The following is a 25,584-nucleotide window of genomic DNA, read 5'->3' as shown; positions in this document are numbered from 1 at the left end:
CTGGGAAGGGAAGTAGCTGAGCGAAGAAGACACAAAACTGCGAACCTGGAGATACTTGAAAACTTGAATACTTGAGTCTGGAATTTGAAACTTGGCTTTTACTTGCTGAAATGAGGCAAAAAGTCTGTCAACATACTGTACATGTCCTTCAACGTTCTCAGTCCTTTTGCAGCTATGACATTTTTAATCTATTCTTGTATTTCATTCTTTTATTTTGGGTTTTTTATTCTTCTGTACAGCACTGTTTTTAATTGTATACCTGTTTTATGTCCTTAATCTGTTCTTATATTTGAAACTTTTATTTATTTATTTTTTTTTATTTATTCTTCTGTATAGCACTTTGGTCCACTGTGGTTGTTTTAACCCTTTCATGCACAAATTATGAGAACCTAAATCAAAATTTTTTCCTGAGTGTTTCTATTCCTCTTTAGGCATGAAAAAAAAACAATGCAATTAAAAATTTTCTTTTGAAAAATAAATAATAATAATAATTTAAAAAAATAATAATACAATACATAAAAAAAAAAATAATAATAATGAAAAAAAAAATAATCTCATGAACCTATTTTTCATGAAGTTGCAAAAATGTCCACTCAGCTGGACACCAAACGTTTAATTTTTGACACACAGAAATATGTATTTACTGATAAATTGTGAGAAAACTATGGGGAGGGCTTGTGATTCTGGGGGTTTATGCTCAGGAGAGATCTACATAATGTTACCAATTCATGCCAGAAAAGATATGTAGTGTCTTAAAACTTTAATAAAGATATGTGTAAAAAAAAAAAAAAAAATTACAACAATTACGAAAAGAACAACAAAATCCATGAATATACAAGAGAACAGCTGTAGAATAGCTGTCCACTGTAGTGACCTGTGTGCATGAAGGGGTTAAAGCAGGGGTGTCAAACTCATTTTCTTCTGGGGGCCACATTCAGCCCAATTTAATCTGAAGTGGGCCAGACCGGTAAATAATAGCATGATAGCCAATAAATAATGACAACTCCAAATTGTTTTAGTGCAAAAAATAACATTCAATTATGCCAGTTTTTATGCTTACAAACTACCCAACCAAAAAGGATGTGAATAACCTGAAAAAAAAAGAAATTTGTTTAGAAATAGTACAATTTTATCAATATTATGCCTCGACTTATCATTTATACATATGCACGAAACATTTAGTAACAGGCAGAATATTGTTAAAATTGCACTTAATTTTCTTTAGACATTTCAGGTTGTTCATATTTGTTCAGGTTATTCATATTTTATTGTTACAGAATAGTTTGTTTATGTAAACATTTTCATAATATAATGTTTTTTGCACTAAATCAAAGAGAAAAAAAACTAGTGTTGTCATTATTTATAGGTTATTTTGATATTATTTTTGAGTTTGATGCCCTAACTTGCACTTTGCAAATTCGACCCGTGGGCCGGATTGGAACCTTTGGCGGGCCGGTTTTGGCACCCGGGCCACATGTTTGACACCTGTGTTTTAAAGTACTTTACAAATAAAGGAGAGAGAGAGAGAGAGAGAGAAAAAGAGAGAGAGAGAGAGAGAAAAAGAGAGAGAGAGAGCTTAATTGTTAATCCTCCCCTTGTAAGTCACTTTGGAAAAAAGCATCAGCCAAATGCAAAAATGTAAATGTAAATGTAAAATTTTCTTGCAGGATTTCACTCTTATACTCAGCTTAGTGATGAACCCAAAGTACAACAGCATTAAAACGCTACAAATACACCTGTCACAACTAAAAATCCTGCAAAGTATGAAGACCCCTTCTGGTTACAGGTGGGTGGGTGGGCAGGAGAGTGGATAATTTACCAGTGCTCTAATGTTAGTATTTGATGTGTGATGATGTGATATGTTTGAAATAAATGAATAAAAAATATAAGTCATTAAAAAAAAAAAAAATCCTTCAAAGATTCAAGGTTCAAGTCATTCACCATATGACATGTAGAACAAAATTCCACAGCATCATTAGTGAAGAAAGGCTGACATTTAAAAAGAACCACACGCAATTAAATAGACAAAAACATGCTTTTTAAAAAAAATAAATATATATGTAAATAGAAAACAACAAAATCAGAGTGCAAATAGTAATAATAACACATAAATGGGCTTAGAGCAGGGGTGTCAAACTCATTTTGGTTCAGGGGCCACATTCAGCCCAATTTGATCTCCAGTGGGCCGGACCAGTGAAATAATGACCTAATAACCTATAAATAATGACAAATCCAAATTTTTCTTTTTGTTTTAGTACAAAAAAAAAAACAATTAAATTCTGAAAATATTTACATTTTACAAAAAAGATGTAAATAACCTGAAAAAGCAGAAATTTCATTTGAAAAATTAGTACAATTTCAACAATATTTTGCCTTGACTTGTTATTTATACATGTACATTTACACACAATGTTACATAAACATTTGGTAACAGGCAGAAAATTGTTCAAATTTTGGAGTTTGGAACTAAAATTTGAACAATTTCTACAATATTCCATCTCATATTTCACAACTACAGATCACAGTAGATCCATACATGCACCAAACATTTAGTAACAGGCAGAATATTGTTAAAATTGCACATTTTAGGTTGTTCATCTTTGTTTTTATTTATGTATTATTTACATTTTATTGTGAAAGAATAGTTTTGTAAATGTAAATATTTTCACAGTGTAATGTTATTTTTTTCACATAATTTTTCACAAAGAAAATTCGTAGTTGTCATGATTTATGGGTTATTGTGTTGTTATTTTTACTGTAGATCACATTAGTCTGTATGTGGAACCTGAACCAAAATGATTTGGACAGCCTTGACTGTTCAGGTTCATTTTTGCACTTTCATCCTGCAGGGCCAGAATGGAACCTTTGGTGGGCCGGATTTGGCCCCCGGGCCGCATTTTTGACACCTGTGGCTTAGGCGGTGGGGAGCAAGTAACTAGAAAATGTATATGTAAAAACATATTATTGCACATTGTAATTGTGATAAAACTGTGTGAATATTGCACATAAATGAAACTGCACTGAGATGAGTTATTGTTCAGCTATGATTTGAGTTGTGTAGCGACTGTTTTTGATGCTGTTGTACTTCGGGTTCATCACCAAGCTGTGTATAAGAGTGTAAGCCTGCAAGAAAATGTCACAGCTAGTACTGCTATCGACCAAATGCAAAAAAAAAAAAAAAAAAAAAAAAAAAAAAAAAAAAAAAAAAAAGCCTATATTTTGAGGCTTGCTGGGAATGCCCTAAAGGCAGATTACAATTCGGTATTTTTGCAAAAATGAATCCAAATACACCTGTTACACCAGCATGGAGTTCATATAGTGTGTTCTCTTTTACTCAGTGGCTTATAAAATGTCCTCCTGTCCCTTTGTTGCACCAGTGGACTGTATCTGTACACTTGACATTTACAGAGAACTAAAACAGTCTGTCAATGCACCGTTTACTGCAGCTGCTCTTTGCCTTTAAGAATTAAGAGACAAACCTGAGGTACTACAGCATAAACAAATCAGAAAAAACTTAATGTCCTAGTTCTGCTAAATACAAAAAAAAAAAAACTGAGCACAATCTGGGAAAAACAAGCGGCTGAGAAAGCAGAAATAATTATCAGGCGATCAGACCACATTCTGTCGACCCAGTTTGTACTGCTGCCTTCTGGTCAACGCTACAATATGCGACAAATTGTGACACAAAGTCTTTTATTCCTTCTGATATTAAGCTCTTAAACACAGACTCCACCCATTTGGGATGAAACTGACTATTTTAGGAAAATGTATGTATTGACATTTACCAATGGGTTTTTATTTGTCAAATTTCACTATTGATCATTACTGATTTGATGATTTTATGGGTCCATATGTCTCTTATTTTTTTCTTTCATTTACTGATCATTGTTGTATGGATGTGAGAAAGCTTGTTAACCTCACAAATGTAATAAACCGCTAACATAATAAAAATTTGCAGCTTTTAACGTAATAATCCCACAAATGTAAAAACAGTCGCCTACCACAAATACAATACCTCGTTTTCCCACTTTGTGCTCCTACCCTCTCCATTATTATCATGATCATATCCAGTCATTTTATTTACATGGTTCAAACATAGGCTTCTGTTACACTTAATGAGAATAAAAAATATCCAGTTCATACTGAAACTTTCACAATAAAACGTTTACAACATTTTTGCCCATTCTGTTTTGTTCCTCCACTTGTATTTGTAATTAAACACTTATTAATCTGGAATTAGTACCATAGGGTGTAACTGTAACATTTGATCATTCTAAAAAGGCAAGAATAAATGGGAAGAAAAAGAAAAATGAATGAATATTCATGCACGCATTACTTAAACGTATGTGATGCGGTAACTGATAACATTTGTGGGAAGTTATAATAATTTTGGAAACTGAAGATTTTTACCGTCCCACAAACATAATAAATCCCATAAAAGTAATAATTATTACGTTTGTGGGAAATGAGGTATTACATATATAGCACACTTAAAAACAGACACTACTGTCCTAAAGTGCTGTATATAATTATGAAACAGAATAGGAGTAAAAAACAATAAATAGAATAAAACAATTCTGGCACATAGTTCATGCATTAAAAATATTAAAACAATAAGTAAAACACTTAAGGCAATAATTTAAAACTCTATTTGTGGGATTATTACGTTAAAAGCTGCACATTTTTATTCCGTTTGCGGTTATTTACGTTTGTGGGGTTAACAAAGCTGCACATAACTTTCCCATTTGGAATGAATAAAGTTGTCTGAACTGAACTAAAAAGCAAAAGGATCTTATTTTATTCTTTTTTTTAGCATAGTGTGACCACACTGCTAAACCAATGGAGCTTTATTATTTATATATTTATTTTAACCAACATTCTTTGTATTATTTTCACACATAATAAGAAAGAAAAATTACATGTGTTGAACAAACAAATAAAAGCAATCCCACTTCCACCCCCGAACCCTATTTAGATCAGGTTAGTAAATCATATTCTATTTCATTTAGGATCGATTAATAAATTAAATAAGGACATTTCTGTGGAACTGAACACTGCAGAGGGTTACTGTTTACATGGTATACTTCCATCATATGTGTCATGTCTGCTCTTGCTATGTACACAGTGAAAGGGTCCCAGATCTGATGAAAATTATATTGTTGATGTTTTATTGTAGAAGTAATTTTCTCTAAAAGGAGAGTTATAGATAGCTCCGAAAGCCATCTACCTACTCATGGTCTTTTGATGTTTCTCCATGGAACTTTATGTTTTTTAATACATTTCTGTAACCCCACCAGCTGGAAAAAGTTCCATCATCCCTCAAACCCTAACGAAGATTTAGAAAATGAATGAATTAATATGACGGTGTATTAGGGCCACATAAGAAAATAAAACGCTTGTCACTACGAGAATAAAGTGGTAATATTTCAAGAATAAAGTCATTATATAATAAGAATAAAGTCGTAGTTTTAAAAAAATAATTTAACGCAAATAAAGTTGTGACATTTCAAAAATAAAGTCATAATATAAGGAGAATAAAGTCGAATCCACTTATCAAATAATGAGAACTTTGAACAGTTTGTGAAGTTATACTTTCATTTGGAGTTTACACACAGCCAAATACTGAGTCTATCCCCCCATCAACACATTATCATTAGTCTAAGGCAGTGGTTCTTAACCTTGTTGGAGGTACTGAACCCCACCAGTTTCATATGCGCATTCACCGAACCCTTCTTTATTAAAAATAAAATATGATTTTTTTTCAAATTCAAGACACAGGCATATGTTTTACTGGTGCACAAAATGAACCGTGCATTAACATCACTGTGTTCAAAGAACAAAACCAATACAGTGCATGAACTTACAACAAATTCCATACCTTTTCACAAAGACATGACCTTTTTTAATACTACCACACTGAAATGGTTTTCATTTTTAACCTTATGTATTCCAATAATGAACTTATTGTATTTATGCTATTTATCATTTTTAACATTTTAACACACACCCATCACCTAATTTCCATCAGGCTACAATAATAATGAATATTTACTGCAAATCAGTGTGAGTTCTGCTGTTGTCGAGTGTGTGTCTTGACCTCCGCCGAACCCCTGAGACTGACTCACCGAACCCCTAGGGTTCGATCGAACCCAGGTTAAGAACCACTGGTCTAAGGACTTTGAAGCAAGTTTGCACACGTTTGCGTTTGTTTCGTCGTAAGAGCCAAACTGATTTGGAGTGAATTGCCTCTTTTGTGGAGGAGAAACTGTGGTCAGCTGCAGGGCTATTGGTGGTTCCACCAGAGAGCTATACAGAGAGGGTTTGTTGTTTCTGAAGAAACTGTGAGGATTCTACTCTGAGTTTTGGAGTCCAACAGAAGTGAAAGTTGCTGCTTTGCTTGTTGTGTTTGCTGTAAAACCGTAAACTCTGTTGAATTTTCAAAAAATTAGGACTTTAATCTCATAAAAGCATGACTTTATTCTCATTACGTAATGAGGTTTTTTTTTTTTTTTTTTTTATGACTGTATTCTCATTATATAATGACTTTATTCTCGAAATATTACAACTTTATTCTCGTAGTGACGAGAGTTTTTATTTTCTTATGTAGCCCTAATATGCCGTCGTAAATTAATGACATTTTTGTAGAAGTGTAGTAATGGAGTGCAACAACAACAACACAGCTGCAGAGATGTACAAGACGAGACATTTCAGGGTCAGGTCTAACTTTTGTAAATGTAAAAGAATACGACTTGAGTTAAAAATTCATCTCCACATATAAATATTTCAGAGGGTTGCCCCTTTATAACCAAACCTTCAGATTTACTCCCTTTTCTCATGAATAAAACAGAAAAACAAATCACTCTTGTTTTTTTGTTTTTTTTTGCATACCTGTGGCAGCGCTTGCATGACAGTGTCCAGCAGAGCTCTCATCCCGGTGGCCATTTTCAGAAGTTTCAACACTGCGGAGACAGACGGGAACAGTTTTGTGTGTTGAGCTCTGTTTGCGATCAGCCAGAAGGCAGCTGTAATGTATCACTTGTCAGATTCGCAAGAGCACGCAATAAAAATCGACGTTAAACTGTGTTTCAAGTATTAAACGGGTGCATGTGATGTCTCACTGCAACTCTATAAAACATACAAGCCTGAGTGTGTGTGTTCGTACCTCGTGCTATCCTGAGTACTCTCATGATTCTGATGATGGTGGGGTTTATCGGCAGCGCTGCGTTCATTTTCAGCTCCTCCAGTGTGATGCCCATGATGGACAACGCCACTATAGCTATGTCAAGCTGATTCCACCTAAATGAAACATCATTCAACATGTTAGACACATACAAATAACAAGTGGTGCCAGGCACAACAAACCCCGCCCCTCGCACATATTATAGCTTATTTTGGCATCGATCCAGCTGATGTCATCATGTCTATGCATGTGCTGATGTCAGTATATGAATTGCCTCTATATATGTGCCAAGTCTGAAGTAAACTGAAACAAAAATTATGTTTTTATTAGTGGTGGGCAGCGATTAAAATTTTTAATCACGATTAATCGCATGGCTTTCTGCGATTAATCGCATAGTTGTTGGGGGGGGGGGGGACATGCATCAACAGCATGTATTGCCTTTCAGTGATATTCCAGACTGGAAGTACTCCGGTGATAAAAATAATTGTACATCAGTGCTTCCAAACAACTGTGTCCTTCTCAACCCCACCATCTGAAGACATTTAAAATGAAAATGTCCATGTAAAAAACCACTACTTTTACACATGTTTATGTCCCCACCAGTGTATTTACAGTTGTGAGTGACTGACAGGAGTCTTAAGCCCACTAATCAGTACTAATGCTAATAAGCCCATTAATATGTGATGTTCAGTTGTTCAAAGCAAGCAAAAGGGGCCCTGAAGTGGTCAGAATAAGTGGCACTAACATATGTTTTGTCCTTTCCGTGTTACCGTAGTTAGTTCGGACATAGAACTAACAGACATGTTTCTTTCACTCTTGTTTGTATGGCCCCAAAAAACGTTTGCCTGTGAGTATTTTATGTTCAGTTGTTGTAAGAATGAATAGTATCAAATATCTCTGATGTGAACCTTTGTTGCTGAATAAAAAGACGTTGTAAATCTTTAATTAACCTGTAAATGCTAATCGTTAGCGTGTCTATGGATTTTCCCATTCAAGTTAGCATCGAGATAAAATGACTGCTAATACAACATTCACATCGTAAATGAGTAAAGGTTAGTTCAAAGGCTGACATATTATACTTAAACACAACCAATGAATTTACATAAACTTAGCATGAGCCTGCATAAAGAATTAGCAACCCATCTCCGACTGCTTGGATAAACAAATTAGCTTAAACATCAGTATTACTTGTAAAGTTCACCGGTTTTCTCCTCTCAGCTGCACATACACACAGCACCGGTGTGTGGACCGGCAAAATAAAAGCATGAGTTTCAAAATAAGAGTCCGTATGTATAAATCAACTAAGACTTGCTTGAAAGGCAGAACAATAATAAAACGGCGTTAACGTGAGATTTAAAAAATTGTCGGCGTTATTTAATGAATGCGTTAACGTGGTAATAACGCGTTAACTTGCCCACCCCTAGTTTTTATTAATGTGAAATTTTGGCCATTATAAGTAAATGGGAGAAAAAAAAAGATTTTTAAAAATTCATAAAAAATTTTACCTGCAAATGAGGGACTATTACATTAAAGATATTAAAACAAGTGAGGATAAAATACATCCTATCATAAAGCTACTTATACAAGCTTAAGGTAATGCTGTCCCAAAAACTGTGTCAGTTTTGTATGGTTGTTCGATGAATTCTAGAAATGATTCAACATTGTATGTTAAAACCAAATGGGAAAGAGAGCTGGGTGAGAAGATCCCAGAGGAGATCTGGTACGATATGTGGGAAACACACCAATCAACATCACAGTCACCTAAATGGAGAGAATTTAATTGGAAAAATCTAATTCGTTATTTCATTACACCTAAAATTAAAAGTAAACAAATGAATACTCAACAGCCATGTTGGAGACTTTGTAATCACATGGATCCAGATCACACACACATGTTTTGGAAATGCTCAAATATCCAACCCTTCTGGGGGAAGGTTCACTCAGCTCTCTGTGAGGTGTTGGGATATGCAATCCCAAATTCTTGTCTTGTTCTGTACCTTGGACATTTGGAAGAATCAGTGCATAAAGAAGACAGATATCTTGTCAAGATCCTTCTGGTGGCCGGAAAGAAGGCCATAACAAAGAACTGGCTTAAGACTGATGCTCCGTCTTATAAACAATGGATTTCAATCATAGATGATATACTTGTCATGGAACATCTTACATATAAACTGAAGTTAAAAGAAAATCTCTTTGTGAAAAACTGGGGAAAGTGGCTGACATTCAGAGACAAATGTATCTATTAAGGGACCTTAATATTCTGACACCATCACAGGCTGTTCTTTTCATCTGTTCTTTTTTTTTTCTCTCCTACTCCTCAACCTGAGGAGACTGTTTTGTACTGTTAAAAACTGAAAAATAAAAATTGTTAAAAAAAAAAAAAAAAAAAATTCATAAAAAATTTCAACTTTGACCTACTTTACCCAAAATGTAATGACATCTATTCTGGGTCACTGGCAATCTATAAACTCAGTTGGTATGAACTCAACAAATAGTTTTGCTGCTTGAGTGATAACAAACAAACAAACTAGAAAAACACTCAGAGAGCGCAGACCTCCACCAAGGAATATCAGTGCCCCCCCCCCCCAAATTTTAATAATTTTTTCTTGTGCCAGTATCAACATTTCCTGAAAATTTCATCAAAATCCGTCCTTAACATTTCGAGTTCTCTTGCTAACAGACAAACAGACAAACCCCAACGGCGGAGGTAACAAAGGAACAAACTGAACCAAAAACAATACCCCTTGCCTCCCCTTCGGGGGGCGGGGTAATAACATCTACAACTGGTTGTTTCTCCACAGCCTTCTATACTTATCAGAGTTTCCTCTGTTACGCTGTTATTTGATGATTGCGAGTAGAGTGTGGAAGTGGCAGTAGAGAAAACACAGCACTACACACTAATCTCTTGAAAATATGTATTTATTCTAACAAAATTGTTACTTTCAGCTACTTGAAGAAGGAGCAGAGGTAAGTGAGTGGTGAATTGAGCATACCATCAAGATTAACAGCCCACAAACAAATGTGAAAACCACTAAATTTACCCTTGATAACACTGGTTTGTACTGATTAAAGCACTGATCCAATCACCTGACCTCTGTGAACAGGAACAAGGGCCAACTTAAGCATAAAGGTAAAGGACTAAACATTCACTCCCAGAACTGGGAATATTATTACCTCTGCCAAGGAAGTAATGTTGTTGCCGGCGTTGGTCTGTCTGTTTGTCTGTCTGTGTGTGTGCAAGATAACTCAAAAAGTTATGGATGGATTTGGATGAAAATTTCAGGAAATGTTGATACTGGCACAAGGAACAAATGAAGACATTTTGGTGGTGATTGGGGGTGGGGGGGCAACGGGGGCCCACTGATCTGCCTTGGCGGAGGTCTGTGCTCTCTGAGTGCTTTTCTAGTTATACACAGTGGTGGTCAAAATTATTAGAACACTTGGCAAATTTAAGGTTTAATCAGTTTTATTACCGCGACCCTGAAGAGAAGGCAAGGGGTATTGTTTTTGATTTGGTTTGGTTTGGTTTGTTTGTTAACACTCTAGCAGCAAAACTATTAGTTGAATTCATACCAAATTTGGTTTATAGATATCCAGTGACCCAGAATAGATGTCATTACATTTTGCGATAAGTAGGTCAAAGTTAAATTTTTTTACGAAATAAAAAATAAGGTTTTTTCCTCCCATTTACTTACAATGGACGAAATATCAAACGCGTGTAACAGCAAAACTATTGGGTAAATTCATACCAAATTTGGTTTATAGATGGCAAGGGACCCAGAATAGATCTGATTACATTTTGGGAACAGTAGGTCAAAGTAAAAATTTTTTAATGAATTTTTAAAATCTTTCTCTTTCCCCATTTACTTATAATGGGTGAAATTTCAGCGTGTTTGTAGCAGCAAAACTGTTGGTTGAATCCATACCAAATTTGAGTTATAGATTGCCAGTGACCAGAATGTGTCTCATTCAATTTTGGGAAAAGGAGGTCAAAGTTCAACTTTTTTATGAATTTTTAAAGTCTTCCCGTTTGCTTATAATGGGCAAAATATGTGCAAGAGGCGGGGTTTGTTGTGCCTGGCACCACTTGTTATTTTGTATTTTTCACCAAGCGGCCATTAAAATAGCCATAAAACAAATTAAATATCTACAAGGTGAACATTATGCTCAATAAACCATAGAACAGAGCCATCATAAGGAGATTTAGGTGATTAAAAATAAATAAATAAAGTAGTCCTAATATCACACAATCATTTTCCTTCATAGAAGAAACAATGTTATCATTGTGATTGTGGGTAAATTGATGGTGATGAAGAGTCATAGAACACAGCTCTGATTCTGTGGAATGTCTAGGCAGCCTATCCTGCTCGTTAAGTAAATATTAAAGTTAAAAGTGGATAAAAACAGTAGGGATCATTTCATCTGATATTTGTTGTGTTCAGGGCAATATCTGCATGTTTTATGGACATTATGAAATGAAATCTTGGCAAAAAAATGCCAGATCAGACTGGTGTTCTAATCATTTTGGCCACCACTGAATGTTTATTCTATAAGAAATTAAATATTTTTTAAAGGCAAAAAAACAGTATGTAACCCTCCACAGACTATTACAGTAATAATCTCATGTTCATCCCTTCTGACCCTCTGTTTACTCTTATTTTGCCATGTTCAATGCATTTAAGTGCATTGGTTCTCTGGTTCAAACTGCTCTCTGCATCTACTGCACCATAGTATGATGAAGTTCTGTCTGAGAAAAAAACAAAACAAACAAAACCTGACACACAGACCAAAGAGTGTGTTTTGGCTGTATTCCTTTTAAAGTTGTGTGTTGGTACAGGCATGTTTATGTTGTGCTTTAGAACATAACTCCAGTGAAACAATCAGAAATGAACGAGTAAAAGCCCATTAAATGAGCTGGTTACCTGTCTTTGAAGAACCTGTGTATACCAAATGCCGCTAGTTTCAGCAGAGCCTCAATGATGAAGATGAAGGTAAACACGTAGTTACAGTACTTCAGAACTTCCTCTAGATACTGAACACATAGACACACAAAAACATAAACACAAGTAAGTACATAGTGGGTATATAGAACTACAAAAAAGACTAGAAAGCGCTTTATAAAACAATTGCTGACATGAGTAAAGAAAAATACTAAAACATAATAAAATCCATGGTAACTAATTACTTATTGTCACTACTCACTGCATATTTCTGACTAATACCTGATTTCATTACATAAAACAGAAAAGCGTGTTCTGTAACTAACATTAACTAACATTAACTAACATTAATTAAGTAACTAACAGGAAGCTAATATTATATGGTTAATTTTAACATGTGACCAGTTCAACATTCACATTGTTTTTTTGTTTTTCCTGGACAGTATACATATTTCAGAGCAGCGTTACTGAATATGTAACATTTAAAACTAAACTAATATGGTAAATTGTCCTATTATGTTGCTAATATTACAGTGTTAAAACAAAACATAAGAAACATTACAAACATGTCTTCCTTAAAGGATGGTTAAACGTTCATGGTGAAAAAGTTCCTTACACATTAGGTCAGGGGTCTCAAACATGCGGCCCGGGGGCCAAATGCGGCCCGCCAAAGATTTCAATCCAGCCAGTGGGATGAATTTGCAAAGTGCAAAAATTCCACAGTCAAGGCTGTCGAAGTTGTTTTAGTTTGTTCCACATACAAACCAATATGATCTACAGTAAAATAATAGCATAATAACCTACAAAAAATAACGACTCCATATTTTCTTCTCGGTTTGATGTGAAAAAAATTATATTACATAATGCTTATAAATAATGACAACTTCATTGTTGTTGTTTTTTTTTCTTTTTTTAAATATTAGCGGAACCATTTTAGTCTTTTAGTATGCATTGGTATTTATTGTTGATTATTTAAATGCATTTATTCGTAGTTCCTTTCAATAGTCCGGTATTTGTGCACTGATTTATTTATGTTTGTCACATTGCCCTTTGGATGTGGGCTGATGTCTGTGGTAAGCTGCAAATGAATTGCCCGTATGGGATAAATAAAGTTTTCTGAATCTGAATCAAAGTGCAAAAAATAATATTAAATTATGAAAATACTTACATTTACCAACTATCCTGTAACAATAAAATGTGAATAACCTGAACAAATATGAAGAATCTGAAATGTATAAAGAAACTTTAGGTACAATTTTAACAATTTTCAGTCTGTTATTAAAAGTTTAGTGTCTTTGTAGATCCAATCTATAATATACACATATAAATGAGAAGTTGAGGCATAATATTGTTAAAATCAGACTTATTTTCCTCGAGAAATTTCTGTTTTTTCCAGGTTATTCACATCTTTTTTTGTTTGTATAGTTTATACAAGTTTAGTTTCAGCATATAAAAAATACACAGAAACGAAACATTGTACTCAGGTCCCCGCCTGTCAGCAGCATTTAGTTAATAGTATAAATTACTGATAAAATAATAAAAGAATAAAATACTGATATAAAATAGCAATAACAATACCACACCCCACCCTAAAAATTACCTATACAGGGTGGGGAAGCAAAATTTACAATATTTTGAGGCAGGGATTGAAAGACAGTGTATGACCAATTAGTTTATTGAAAGTCATGAGAATTTATTTGCCACAAGAAAATTGACATAATAGAAAATGTTTTTATTCTATGTGTCCTCCTTCTTTCTCAATAACTGCCTTCACACGCTTCCTGAAACTTGCGCAAGTGTTCCTCAAATATTCGGGTGACAACTTCTCCCATTCTTCTTTAATAGTATCTTCCAGACTTTCTCGTAATAGTTTTGCTCATAGTCATTCTCTTCTTTCCATTATAAACAGTCTTTATGAACACTCCAACTATTTTTGAAATCTCCTTCGGTGTGACGAGTGCATTCAGCAAATCACACACTCTTTGACGTTTGCTTTCCTGATTACTCATATGGGCAAAAGTTTGTGAAAAGGTATGGATAATAGTGTTAGGTATGATTATGACATCAATATATGTTTGGTTTCAAAACAATTGATGTAGTGCCTGCTGAGAAAAAACAACTAAATGTTCACTGTAAATTTTGCTTCCCCACCCTTTAAATAACTAAAAAGTTTTATTTCTAAAGTGCACAGCAATAAAGTGCCAATTTAGAGTGCATCTGGGCTCAAGTTTTACACTTAAACAAAGACAAAAATTTGGAGTTGTCATTATTTATAGGTTATTATGTTATTATTTCACTGGTCCGGCCCACTTGAAATTAAATCGGACTGAATGTGGCCCCTGAAAGAAAATGAGTTTGAGACCCCTGCTTTAGGTGAAATCCACGTCAGTTGTGCACATATTTACCTGCGGCTGATTGTAGTGTTCAATGCTCATGGTGAAAACGTTGATGCAGATGATGAAGGTGATGAAGAGGTCCAGGTAATGGCTAGTACACAGTGTGTGGATGGACAGACGTAAAGGGGAGTAGTCGGCGTAGTAGGGCCTCTGCTTGGCCTCTGTAACGTCAACACACAGACCACACACACACACACACACACACACACACAGACACACATTAAAACAGACACAGAGAGAGCACAGCCATGACTAACTGATCTGATTATGACATGTTACATGTGTCCAGTGGTGTGAACACTGCACCAAGGGAGGATACTACCACTCCAAATGTCACAGTTAGAAACAATATTCGCAGAATCCAAGTTATATTTTTTGCCTGATGCTATTATTTTCCACTTAGACACTGTGCACACCACTGTCTGTGTGACATGTTAAAATAAAAAAGGACATGAGAGTCACAGGTAGACGTTCATAATCCCCGTCGTACCTATGTCACTTTATTCAAAGACTGCAGTAGGTAAAACTACTAGGAATCATTGTGCTAAACGACAATAAATAATCCTGTGTGTTATTCTAAACAATATTTGTATAGAGAAGTGAAGTCCCGTCCCTTCTGCTGTGACCCATTATGGGAAAAAAAATATTAGCGGTCTACAGTGAAATTTTATTTTTCTGTTTCTATTTTCATTTTTAGTCTTTTTCTCTGCACTTGCTTGCTGTATGTTGCTGCTGTTAACTGTGAAATCTGCCTACAGTGGGATAAATACAGCCTTATCCTATCTTAAGACTGAGAGACTAAAAAATACTACTGAAATAAAAATTACAATTTACTTTTTACCTTACCGTTTACAGTTTTTACACTATTATGCATTATGTGTTTGCTCTTGTGTTCTATTTTTATGACCTACAGATGTACGGCATCTATCTATCTATCTATCTATCTATCTATCTATCTATCTATCTATCTATCTATCTATCTATCTATCTATGAATTGTGCTGCGAATTACTCATATGATGTTTGTCTATTTAAAAGATTTGTACAAGTCAGAAAAGTCAATTTGTCATGAAGATAGTAAAGCAACATCTGACCAAAATGGCCATTATTTCAACATATTTTCCCTTCGTTCTTTGAGTTACATGAAAAAACACTAAAAGAGGTCTTGTCATGATGATGGTGTAAAAACATCTTTATCAACTCTGTGTTTTTGGAGAACAAAATTACAATGACATCACTTCTAGACTTTAAAGCGTGTTGTTTGTCTATTTAAGTATTTTCATCTTCTGATACTTCAGCACTTTTGTAAAAAACTGCGACTTTGTTGACTTGTACAATTACCTTTTACTCCGACAAACATTATATGTGTAAATGATGGAATAATTCAGACAAATTTAAAAAAAAAATCCATATTTCTCATCAATGACTATAATACAGGTCATGGTGAAAATCTGCAAGGGACGGGACTTTGTGTGTCTTTTACAATAATCTGAATCTGAGAGAAGTTTTTGGATGAATTCAATATCAACTAAGGAAAAGTTTTTTCTTCTAGCCCAGGGGTAGGCAACCTGCGGCTCTTGGCCCACATTTGGCCTTTCGGCCCAATGGCTCCATGTGGGTTTGTCAAAAACATATGTAAATGAATAAGGATAAAATAATTCTGATGTTATGCAGTTGTAAAAATGTACAATATACGCCAAATTAACCCAAAAGTAGTAGTAGTAGTAATAGTAGTAGTAAAGTACTTTTTCTTTTATGACACTGTATACTCCATTGCAAAGAAAGTCTTCACATACCAGTCAATTTTTGCTGCACAACAGTAATGGCGAATGTCATCTTTGAGGGAAAATATATTGATAATATTTCTTTGACTTCACACTGATATTCTTTTTTCTGTCCAAAAATGGCTCTTTAGATCGCAAAGGTTGCCAACCCATGTTCCAGCCTTCTGACAAAATCCTGTCAATTTCTTTAGTCATAACTTTTGAGTAATGTAAACATTTCTACAGATTTTTCTATTGATGTTTTTACATATTTTTATAGATATTACTCAGTTTGGTTTACTAAATACTCAACCAAACTGAACACTACCTTACATTCATTTAACCCATAAAGACCCAGTACTACTTTTCCGGCAGGTCCCAATGATTTTTTTCTATTTAAACTTTGAAAAAAAGTGAAAAAGTGATTTACCACTTTTTATTACAATACTACCCTCTGAATTTAGCCTTTTTTCACTGAAAATCCTGTATTTTCCTACATTTAATTTCCCATTTAATCTAGATGTTGATGAAAACTCACAGTAAATTCAAAAGTAATTATATCAAAAGACAGAAAACTGCAGAAAAAGTGACTTTTTCAGCAAAGATATCAATATAGCTGAACATAAATCAAGTGTTTGCATCCACTGTCATTGATCCAACTCCATGGGTTTTTTTAGTGGTGAATCAATGTTGTAGAAGATGACAGTGTTTCCACTCACTATGGAGTCTCTGAACGTCCAAATGGGTCATATCTGATGACCATAAAAGGATGACAAACTGTATTTTACACCAATTATTTACACGTATTAATAGGATTAGTGGATCAGCAGGTATTAAACAGTTTATATCAGTAGATGGTTTTGGTCGACTGTGGATGTTTGGGTCTTTATAGGTTATAAGTGTTTAGCACCTCAAATCATCTAATAATGAACTGTGGATTCCAAGACTGTGTACTCACATGTCCATATTTGAAGAGTGTGAATGTGTGTGTGTGTGTGTGTGTGTTTGTGTGTGTATGTGTGTGTGTGTCCATGTGTCTTCCAGGTTGACCATGCCCTGTCTGTCTGCTGCATGCTGACATGCCTTCAATGTAAAGGGTAATGTCTATGGGGCAGGACCGGGTACGTTCAACACCACAGTTTGTCAAAAAAACAAAACAGCCTTCAGTTCATTCTATTTTTACATGCGTGTGTACACGCTGATTCAGCTTGCGTCCATTGGGTTTCACTGTTAAATTTCCTAATTTACTTCAAAAGCTGAAGAACGGACTGTGATGTTGAACACACCGGAGCTGCTATCCTCCCATATGGCATCACTACACTCATTTTAAACCCCTCAGAAGACATCTCAATGGTCCAAAACCTTCCCTTTTTTTCTATTTTCTTTTCTTTTTTAAAAAAAATTTGGATCACATTTGCAAACATGTCTTTTTTAAATATATAATTATATTTGGGGAGTGTGAGTAGTTTTTGACCAGTGAGACATGTTACAAACACAAGATGAAAAATGTGACACTCTGCTCACACTATACACTATATTTCCAATAGATCTGACAGCATGTGCTTATATTATCTACTCACTACTCGGGATGCACCGATACCAATACCAGTATCAGGTATCGGGTCCGATACTCAGCATGTGTACTCGTACTTGTACTCGTGAAAGTACTCCGATATAACCGCACCGATACCACTTACGGCAGCGTCACATTCACAGTTAAGTGCAGCAGGTACGAAGGGGAGTAATGTTAGCAGTGTGGAGATTTTTCAAAATAAATGACGGTGACAAAAGTATCGTTAAAGACAGACAAATATGGACTCTGCTTACATTATATTCGTTTTCCAGGTGCTCGCAGATTCGCACCCAGATGGAGAATACCACCATGGAACCATGGAGGTAGCGGATCTTTTCAAAAAGCGATGGTGTGAGTTAATGAAAAACTACTGACATATTTATGACAACTACCCTCATTAATATCAATATCAACATTAGTAGCTGCATTTGTATTACCTCTGTTGTCTCCATGTTTATTATTACTAACTTTCTTCTTCCCAAAAAACTTCACTTTTCTTTATGGTATTCGGCCAGTATGGTTAATTAAGAGCGGCGCCCCCTGGTGGATTGATTGAGAAACACTCATTTCAACGCATTAAATGTCAGTCGCAGCACTTTGTTACAGTCAGACTAATGACGACGACAATAAAGCACATTTACAAAAGTAACTAAGAACTGTAATGGTATTATTAAGTACTTGTCACATCTGCTCCCAGACGTTAGTCTGGTCTTGTCTGTCTTGTTTGTCATTTCCTGTTTTATTTTGTTAAATCCTCCTCATGTGTCATGTCTGGTGTCTTTGCTTCCTGTTTCTAATTTTCTCCACCTGTGTGATTACCTGTCCCCTACCTGATTTGTTCCACCTCTGTCTCATTGTCTTCCCTCCCTCTTGTGTATTTAAGCCCTGTGTTTCCTCTTGTCCTGTGCCAGTTTGTATTTACCTCCATGTGATACTTACCAGCGTTTTTAGATCCAGTCTGTTTGTCTGCCTGTTTTTGACCCGGATTGCCTTTTACTCCTGCCTTTTGCCTAACCCTTATCTGTACCTCTGCCTCCAACGATTCAGCATGTGTTCAACCTATTCGCCTGTTTTACTGGTACGTGAGCTTGCCTGTTCCCTATGTCCTGTTGCCTTTCCGTCTGCCTTCCCGTGTATGACCTGGTTTGTTTACTGACTGCCCTCTGCTCTCCCCTAGTCGGGTTCCCGGCGCGTATTACCGGTCCAGGCTGTGCGGTCCCGTCTCCGGTCCAGTTCCCGGATCCTGTGAAGAATCCAGGACTCAGTGTCTTCAAGACTCTGCTTATTTACACTATCAGTGATTTGTCAGTTAATATTGTGTTTAATAAACACTGTAACCTTTTACGTCTGTCTCTGGGTCTTGCATTTGGGTTCAGTTTTCGTACTCAGACCATTACAGTACTCATATCGGTACTTGGTATCGGCAAGTACTCAAATGTAAGTACTTGGTCTGGAAAAAAGTGGTATCGGTGCATCCCTACTCACTACCATCTTACATATCCACTACAGTATAACTAACTAACTTAAAAGCCGACAGAAGCTTATGTATTTGCAGGTATAGCAGCCAAAATGTCTGCTATGTTTCTGAGTCTGCCAGTCAAAGCATGTAAACAGGAAACATCCTCCTACCACACGTGTCGGGAGACGTTTTTAAAGTCAGAAATATACATGCACTTGAAGGGGGGGGGGTGCAAACTGATGTTGAAAAAGTAACCATTTTGGGAGAAATACTGAGGAAAGCAGTTAGCTAGATCAGATTTTACATGCAAAAAAGAGTTGAAAGGTTTTATTTAAAAGCAGGGAGAGAATTTAGCTTTTATTTAGTTTTTTTTTTTTTTTTGCAGGAATTAATAGGTATCATTCTGCAGGAAGGGAAGGTATTAAAACATAAGGAGCATAATTTGGATTTGATTGTACCTATTCTAATTGCTTAGAGAGTGAGCATAGGTTAATACAGACAATATTAACAAATGAGAGGTAGGTTAGATTGGGTCAGGTTTTGTTTTCCATGCAGTGTTAGGAAAGGGTTAGGGCTGCAACCATGCAGTTACATGCATCAGATTGACATAGCTCACATATTAACCACTGTTTGTGTGAGCCAGCCAGTCTGCCTTTTAGTCAGTTTTTTTTTAATATATATTATGTCTGATTACAGTTTCCTTTTCTCTTTTTGTCATTCTCTTTCTCTTTTTTGTCAGGCTCTGAAAGCAGGCAGTGCTCAGAAAAATAGACTACCGACCAGCCCCTCCATTCTCCTTACTCCTGCGCTTTTTCTCTATCATTTTGAGCCTCTTCTCTTCCCGTAGACGGGCCTCCTCCTCCTCCTGGTCCTGTCGGCACTTGTGGAAGTTCTCCACCACAACGCCGACAAACATGTTGAGAACAAAAAAGCTGACGATGAGCAGGAAGGAGATGAAGTAGAGCAGCATCCAGGGGTTGTGGTTTCGTACAGGCTAAGAGCAAGAGGAGAAGAAGAAAATAAAGACAACGAAGAAGGAGGAGAAAAAGACAAGATGGGAGGATTTAAGCGGTGTTTGTTTTTTTGCATCTCTTTCTTAAAACAAAAAAAAAAAACAGGCCCAGAAAACAGATGGAGCAGAGGTGCCACTATATCCATAAGCAACTCAAAGCATTGAAAAAACAAAAAAATCAACCAAACAATTTGTTAATACTATTAATTTTTAAGAACTGCATAGTTTGTTTTTAATTCCTGTTGCACATTAAAGGTGCCCTGCCACACAAAACTGTTTTTACTTGCATTAAAAAAAAAAAAAAAAATGTTAGGTCCATAGGTGTTTGTGTTATGTAGTGAATTTGAAAATGAACCTCTAACTCCTCTGTCTGCTATTGACACTGAAAAGAAATAATCACAGAAATCAGGTCAATTAGAAAAGTTGGTCAGCGTGACGTTAATGCCTGAGTCCATTACTATTCATGAGCTCATCTGGGTGAGACCACGCCCATAGAATTCGTCAAACTCAGTGACAGTTTTCGTATACAGCAAGCTGGGGTACCGTAAAGGAGGGGGTGAACATGACAAATTCATGGAGCTCAGCATTCCTGGGGGGTCCACCGTACAAGACAGGCATAGAAGCTAGGAGTCGGATGTTCAAAGTTTGCTAAGTTTCCGTTTCGGTTTCCATCAGTTCATCTACTTGTTGCACAGGATAAAGGATGCTGGAAAGCCAGGCTCTCATTGGCTAGCTGTTAGCCAATGAGAGTCAAGCAGATTAGCATGTTGAATATTCATGAGAACTGGCATAAATTGAGCTGAATCTTCCAGCAGGCTTTATATACCATGTTAGAATGGATAGTAACTTGGTAACCAAGGCATTTTTTCCACGGTAGAACTTCAGACTTGACCACAAAAATAAGGAAATACATGTGGCAGGGCACCTTTAAGAACACTTATAATATAGCATACCTTAAAAGTATTATTGTGGATCTTCTGCTTCATTTATTTACATATACCGTATATCCTCCTGAGACCCAGGGAAGTAAAGGTTTTAGCTTTTTTACATTAAATAATTGTCTTCTTTAGAGGATATTTTTATATTTTTGATGGAATCATCTTTTCCTGTGGACAGTGTTTTTTTTTATCTATTTATTTTAGCTGCTTTTATTTGTATGTTTATAGTAAATTTTATATATGATGTACAGATTGGATGGATTGGACTTTTAAATCTCGTACCTGCTACAATGACAATAAAAAGATTTTGTATTGTATTGTATTGTATTGTATTCTATTTTATTCTATTCTAAAGCTGTTAAACTCATGTCCACTACTGATAGATGGACAGAAATGCAAAGCTGGGTCTCAAAAGGATATGATCCCTGCAAAGACTTCTTGTATGGCATCAAGATGAGGCCAGGTAACATCGTACACATATCTGAAGTTTTGTAAACCAAAAATACATATTTCTTTTTAAAAATGCACCTACAAATGCACCTGTTTCTGGTATTGTTATTTGTTATAGGTATTATTCGTGCGAATGTGGTATACGACATTTTGTTCATGCTTTCTTATATTCTTCATTTCATAGGTCTTATGTATCTCATTGTTGTGTTTTGTTTTGTTTTTTTTTGTAGTTTTGTTTGTTTTGTTTGTTTTTTGTTTTGTTTTTTTTCTCTCTCTTCTGCCCAGTTTACTCAGTTCTGGTTGTAGTTATTGTCGCCATTATAATTATCTCCATGGTTGTTGCTGTTTGTATTGTTGATACTTTCTTGTGAGGGTCTTCGCCACCTTCTTCTCTCTTGTTCTCTCCACTTCTTCTACCATCCCCACCCCCACCCCCCATGTCAGGTCCGGCATCGAAATGTGGTTCAACAAAACTCATAATAAACACAGTAGAATATCAAAGGGCGCTTCGTATACTTTATGAATTTACCCTTGGCAAAGCAAATTTGTTCAGCACCAAAAGGAACCAGACTACCATTCTGCTGTTAGGACGCTGGACAAGACAAGTAGGAAAAAAAAAACAACAAAAAAGTAGTGTGAGATACTCCCTGGTAAAATGTCCAAATAAAAGAGGACACACAAGCAAAGGTGTTAGAAAAATGGGCAATGATGACTGGGAGTACAGTTGGTGTTGGCTGCTGCCTTATCGGTACAGACAGCTGCCTGTCAGCCAGCTGAGCCCATTAAAAAAAGCATAAAAAAAGAAAAGAAAAAAAAGAAAAATGCACCTACAAGCCTGTTTTTTGCTTTTACAAAACTTTTCTATGATTAAAAAACTTTTCTGCATTCACAAAACATTGTGACCTATTTTTGACATGGGGGCGTGGTTAGATGAGAGGCCTGGTCAAGACAGGAAGCAATATTAGAGGTGATGGAAGGACATCGCCTCATTCACTACAATTTGGGGTGCCGATGAAGGGGGGGGGGGGGGGGGGTTTAACATGACAAATTCATGGGGCTCAGTATTTGTGGGATGAAAGTCACATCTTTACCTGTTGGTCCACAGCCACAGCGTCCAGCCCATCATACATGATGTTGACCCAACCGTCCTTACACGATAACACGAACAAAGACATAAGAGCCTGAAAAGAACAAATAGAACAAGGTTTTATCTCATCTTACCATTTTGTTCCTACATTTTGCTGCCCTGAGTATGATATTTTCTCCCATCATGCACCTGAACCAGGTTGTCAAAGTTGTACTTCCTCCGTATCCAGCGGTAATTCGCCTGCAGACAGTCGGACTTGTTGGTGATGTTTTTTGTGTCCAGACCTTCACAGTGGTAGAACTTGCCTTTGAACAGCTGAAGAGAAACACAGAACAGTACAGATGCAGGTCTGCAGGGCTGCGATTTGCACATTATCTCAGTTGCACGGCGGCCGGCAGCGCTTTTAACCATCGAACTATTAAGCGCCAACAATAAAAGGAGATTTCATTGTGAACATTCTAATCAGTTGTCTTTGCTCAGTACTCAGTTAAAAGCTGGCCCCGGGGTCATGTTGGCCCTTTTTCCCACTTAAATTAATTGTCATTCTTTCAAAACTCAGGCTCTAAAAGAATAAAAGCTTATTGTCAGTTGAACACTTTCAGTTTCCCCTCTAACAGCAATTACACATGGAGCAGCTCACACAGACACGAAGACTAAAAGGCCTAGACCTAAACAGAATAGAATAGAATAGAATAGAATAGAATAGAATAGAATAGAACGGAACAGAAAGGAAAGGAATGGAACGGAATAGAATAGAATAGAATAGAATAGAATAGAATAGAATAGAACATAGCTGAACTGAACCGAACCAAATACAATAGAATTGAACAGCATAGAACAGAAAAGAAAGGAATGGAATAGAATAGAATAGAATAGAATAGAATAGAATAGAATAGAATAGAATAGAATAGAACAGGATAGAACAGGATAGAACAGAAAAGAATAGAGCAGAATAGAATTAGAATAGAATAGAATAGAATAGAGTAGAACAAAATAGAACAGAAGAGAAAAGAATAGAGCAGAATAGAATAGAACAAAATAGAACAGAAGAGAAACGAATAGAATAGAATAGAATAGAACAGAAAAGAAAAGAATAGAGCGGAATAGAATAGAATAGAATAGAATAGAATAGAATAGAATAGAACAGAAAAGAATAGAGCAGAATAGAATAGAATAGAACAGAAAAGAATAGAGCAGAATAGAATAGAATAGAACAGAATAGAATAGAACAGAAAAGAAAAGAATAGAGCAGAATAGAATAGAATAGAACAGAAAAGAAAAGAATAGAGCAGAATAGAATAGAATAGAATAGAATAGAATAGCTATTATTGTCATTGTGTATACAACGAAAGTAGAAGTTCTACTCCAGTGCAACATTAACAAAACACCAGTACTACAGAAATAAGAATAGAGCAAATATAAAATTACAAAACCTAAAAATCAGATTTAAAATAAATAGAATAGAAATTTTGGAATTTTATAAAGTAAGATGAGAATAGAGCTTAGTAAAATAAAAATAAAAAGCGACCAAAGATGAATATATGCAAATTTACAGTATTAACAGTATTTGACAGTATGTATATCTATGAACAATATTAACAGTATGTATAATCTATGACAACAGTATATATATGTAACGGTACATATACCTATGAACCAAGTCTATATAAAAATAGTGCATTTATATTTTGATAAATATTGAAAGAATATTGCATTATTATTGCGAAACAGATTACTGCATGACTTATTGCGCATAATTTCAGCTAATCTCTGATGAATTTAAGAACTATGTTAACTTACCTGCACCCCCAAGATACCGAAGACAATGAAAAAAGCACAGCAGATGAGGACGATGTTACCGATGGGTCTGAGAGACGTGATGAGCGTCTCCACAACCAGCTTCAGCCCAGGCGCTCGACTGATCACCCTGGAACACACCAACATAAACATAAGCGGCTGTAAACACCACCGACTGTAGGCACAAATAAAAGTCACACGCATAAAATAAAGTGTCCGCATTTAGACGCTTGTATACGGACCTACAACTCACAGGCATACACACAACACTAACCTCTATATACACACAGAAATGCACAACACACCTCAGTGGACGTAATGTACGCAGCAGACGCAGGACTCTGAGGATACCCAGGATCTTGTTTTCACTAGTAAAGGCTACAGTGACCAGAATGTCGACCAGAGACACAAACACCAACAAACCGTCCAGAATATTCCAAGTGGACTGAAGGTACGTCTGCTTCCCAAAGCAGAAACCCAGAGCGATAACCTGTTGTGAAAACACAAAACAGTGACCCCAACTGTGGCATCATTTAACCCATAAAGACCCAGAACTACTTTGGTGTCAGTTCCCAAATGAATGTTTCTCTATATTTTAACCTTTCTTAAGTGTTTTATCACCATTTATTGTAATATTATGTATAATAATATAATATACAATGGTTTATTGTGCTTATTTGTTGTTTTTAACTGTACAGCTTTTCATGTTTTAATGTATTCTCGTATTTTATTCTTTCATTTAGGTTTTATCTATTCTTCTGTATTTTTATTTATTTATTTATTTATTTTTACAGTTGTTCTTTGTCTCTTAATCTATTCTTGTATTTTACTCTGTTATTTTGGTTTTTATTTATTTTTCTGTACAGCACTTTCATCCACTGTGCTTGTTTTTTAAAGTGCTTTACAAATAAAGTTGGATTGGATTGATATAACCTCCTTTATTTTGCACTTTCCAGTGAATATCAGGTATTGAATTTACTCATCACGTTC

General features: G+C 35.6%; 1 protein-coding gene across 1 annotated transcript in view; it reads right to left on the bottom strand.

Annotated features, from left to right (window-relative positions):
* The window catches only part of cacna1ha (calcium channel, voltage-dependent, T type, alpha 1H subunit a), a 351,881-nt gene that overhangs the window by 29,139 nt on the left and 297,158 nt on the right, over positions 1-25,584 (bottom strand). Inside the window, exons 22-30 of the mRNA XM_030141355.1 lie at positions 24,900-25,084; positions 24,598-24,724; positions 22,987-23,112; positions 22,802-22,891; positions 20,091-20,304; positions 14,526-14,677; positions 12,103-12,212; positions 7,163-7,296; positions 6,889-6,959 (exon numbers count right to left, since the gene is read on the bottom strand). Coding sequence (XP_029997215.1) covers positions 6,889-6,959; positions 7,163-7,296; positions 12,103-12,212; positions 14,526-14,677; positions 20,091-20,304; positions 22,802-22,891; positions 22,987-23,112; positions 24,598-24,724; positions 24,900-25,084 — 1,209 coding nt within the window. The remainder of the gene's footprint in view (positions 1-6,888; positions 6,960-7,162; positions 7,297-12,102; positions 12,213-14,525; positions 14,678-20,090; positions 20,305-22,801; positions 22,892-22,986; positions 23,113-24,597; positions 24,725-24,899; positions 25,085-25,584) is intronic.

The sequence above is a fragment of the Sphaeramia orbicularis genome, chromosome 8 (genome assembly GCF_902148855.1).
Source record: "Sphaeramia orbicularis chromosome 8, fSphaOr1.1, whole genome shotgun sequence".
NCBI classification, from domain to species: domain Eukaryota; kingdom Metazoa; phylum Chordata; class Actinopteri; order Kurtiformes; family Apogonidae; genus Sphaeramia; species Sphaeramia orbicularis.
This window is presented reverse-complemented; position numbering and strand designations above follow the sequence as displayed.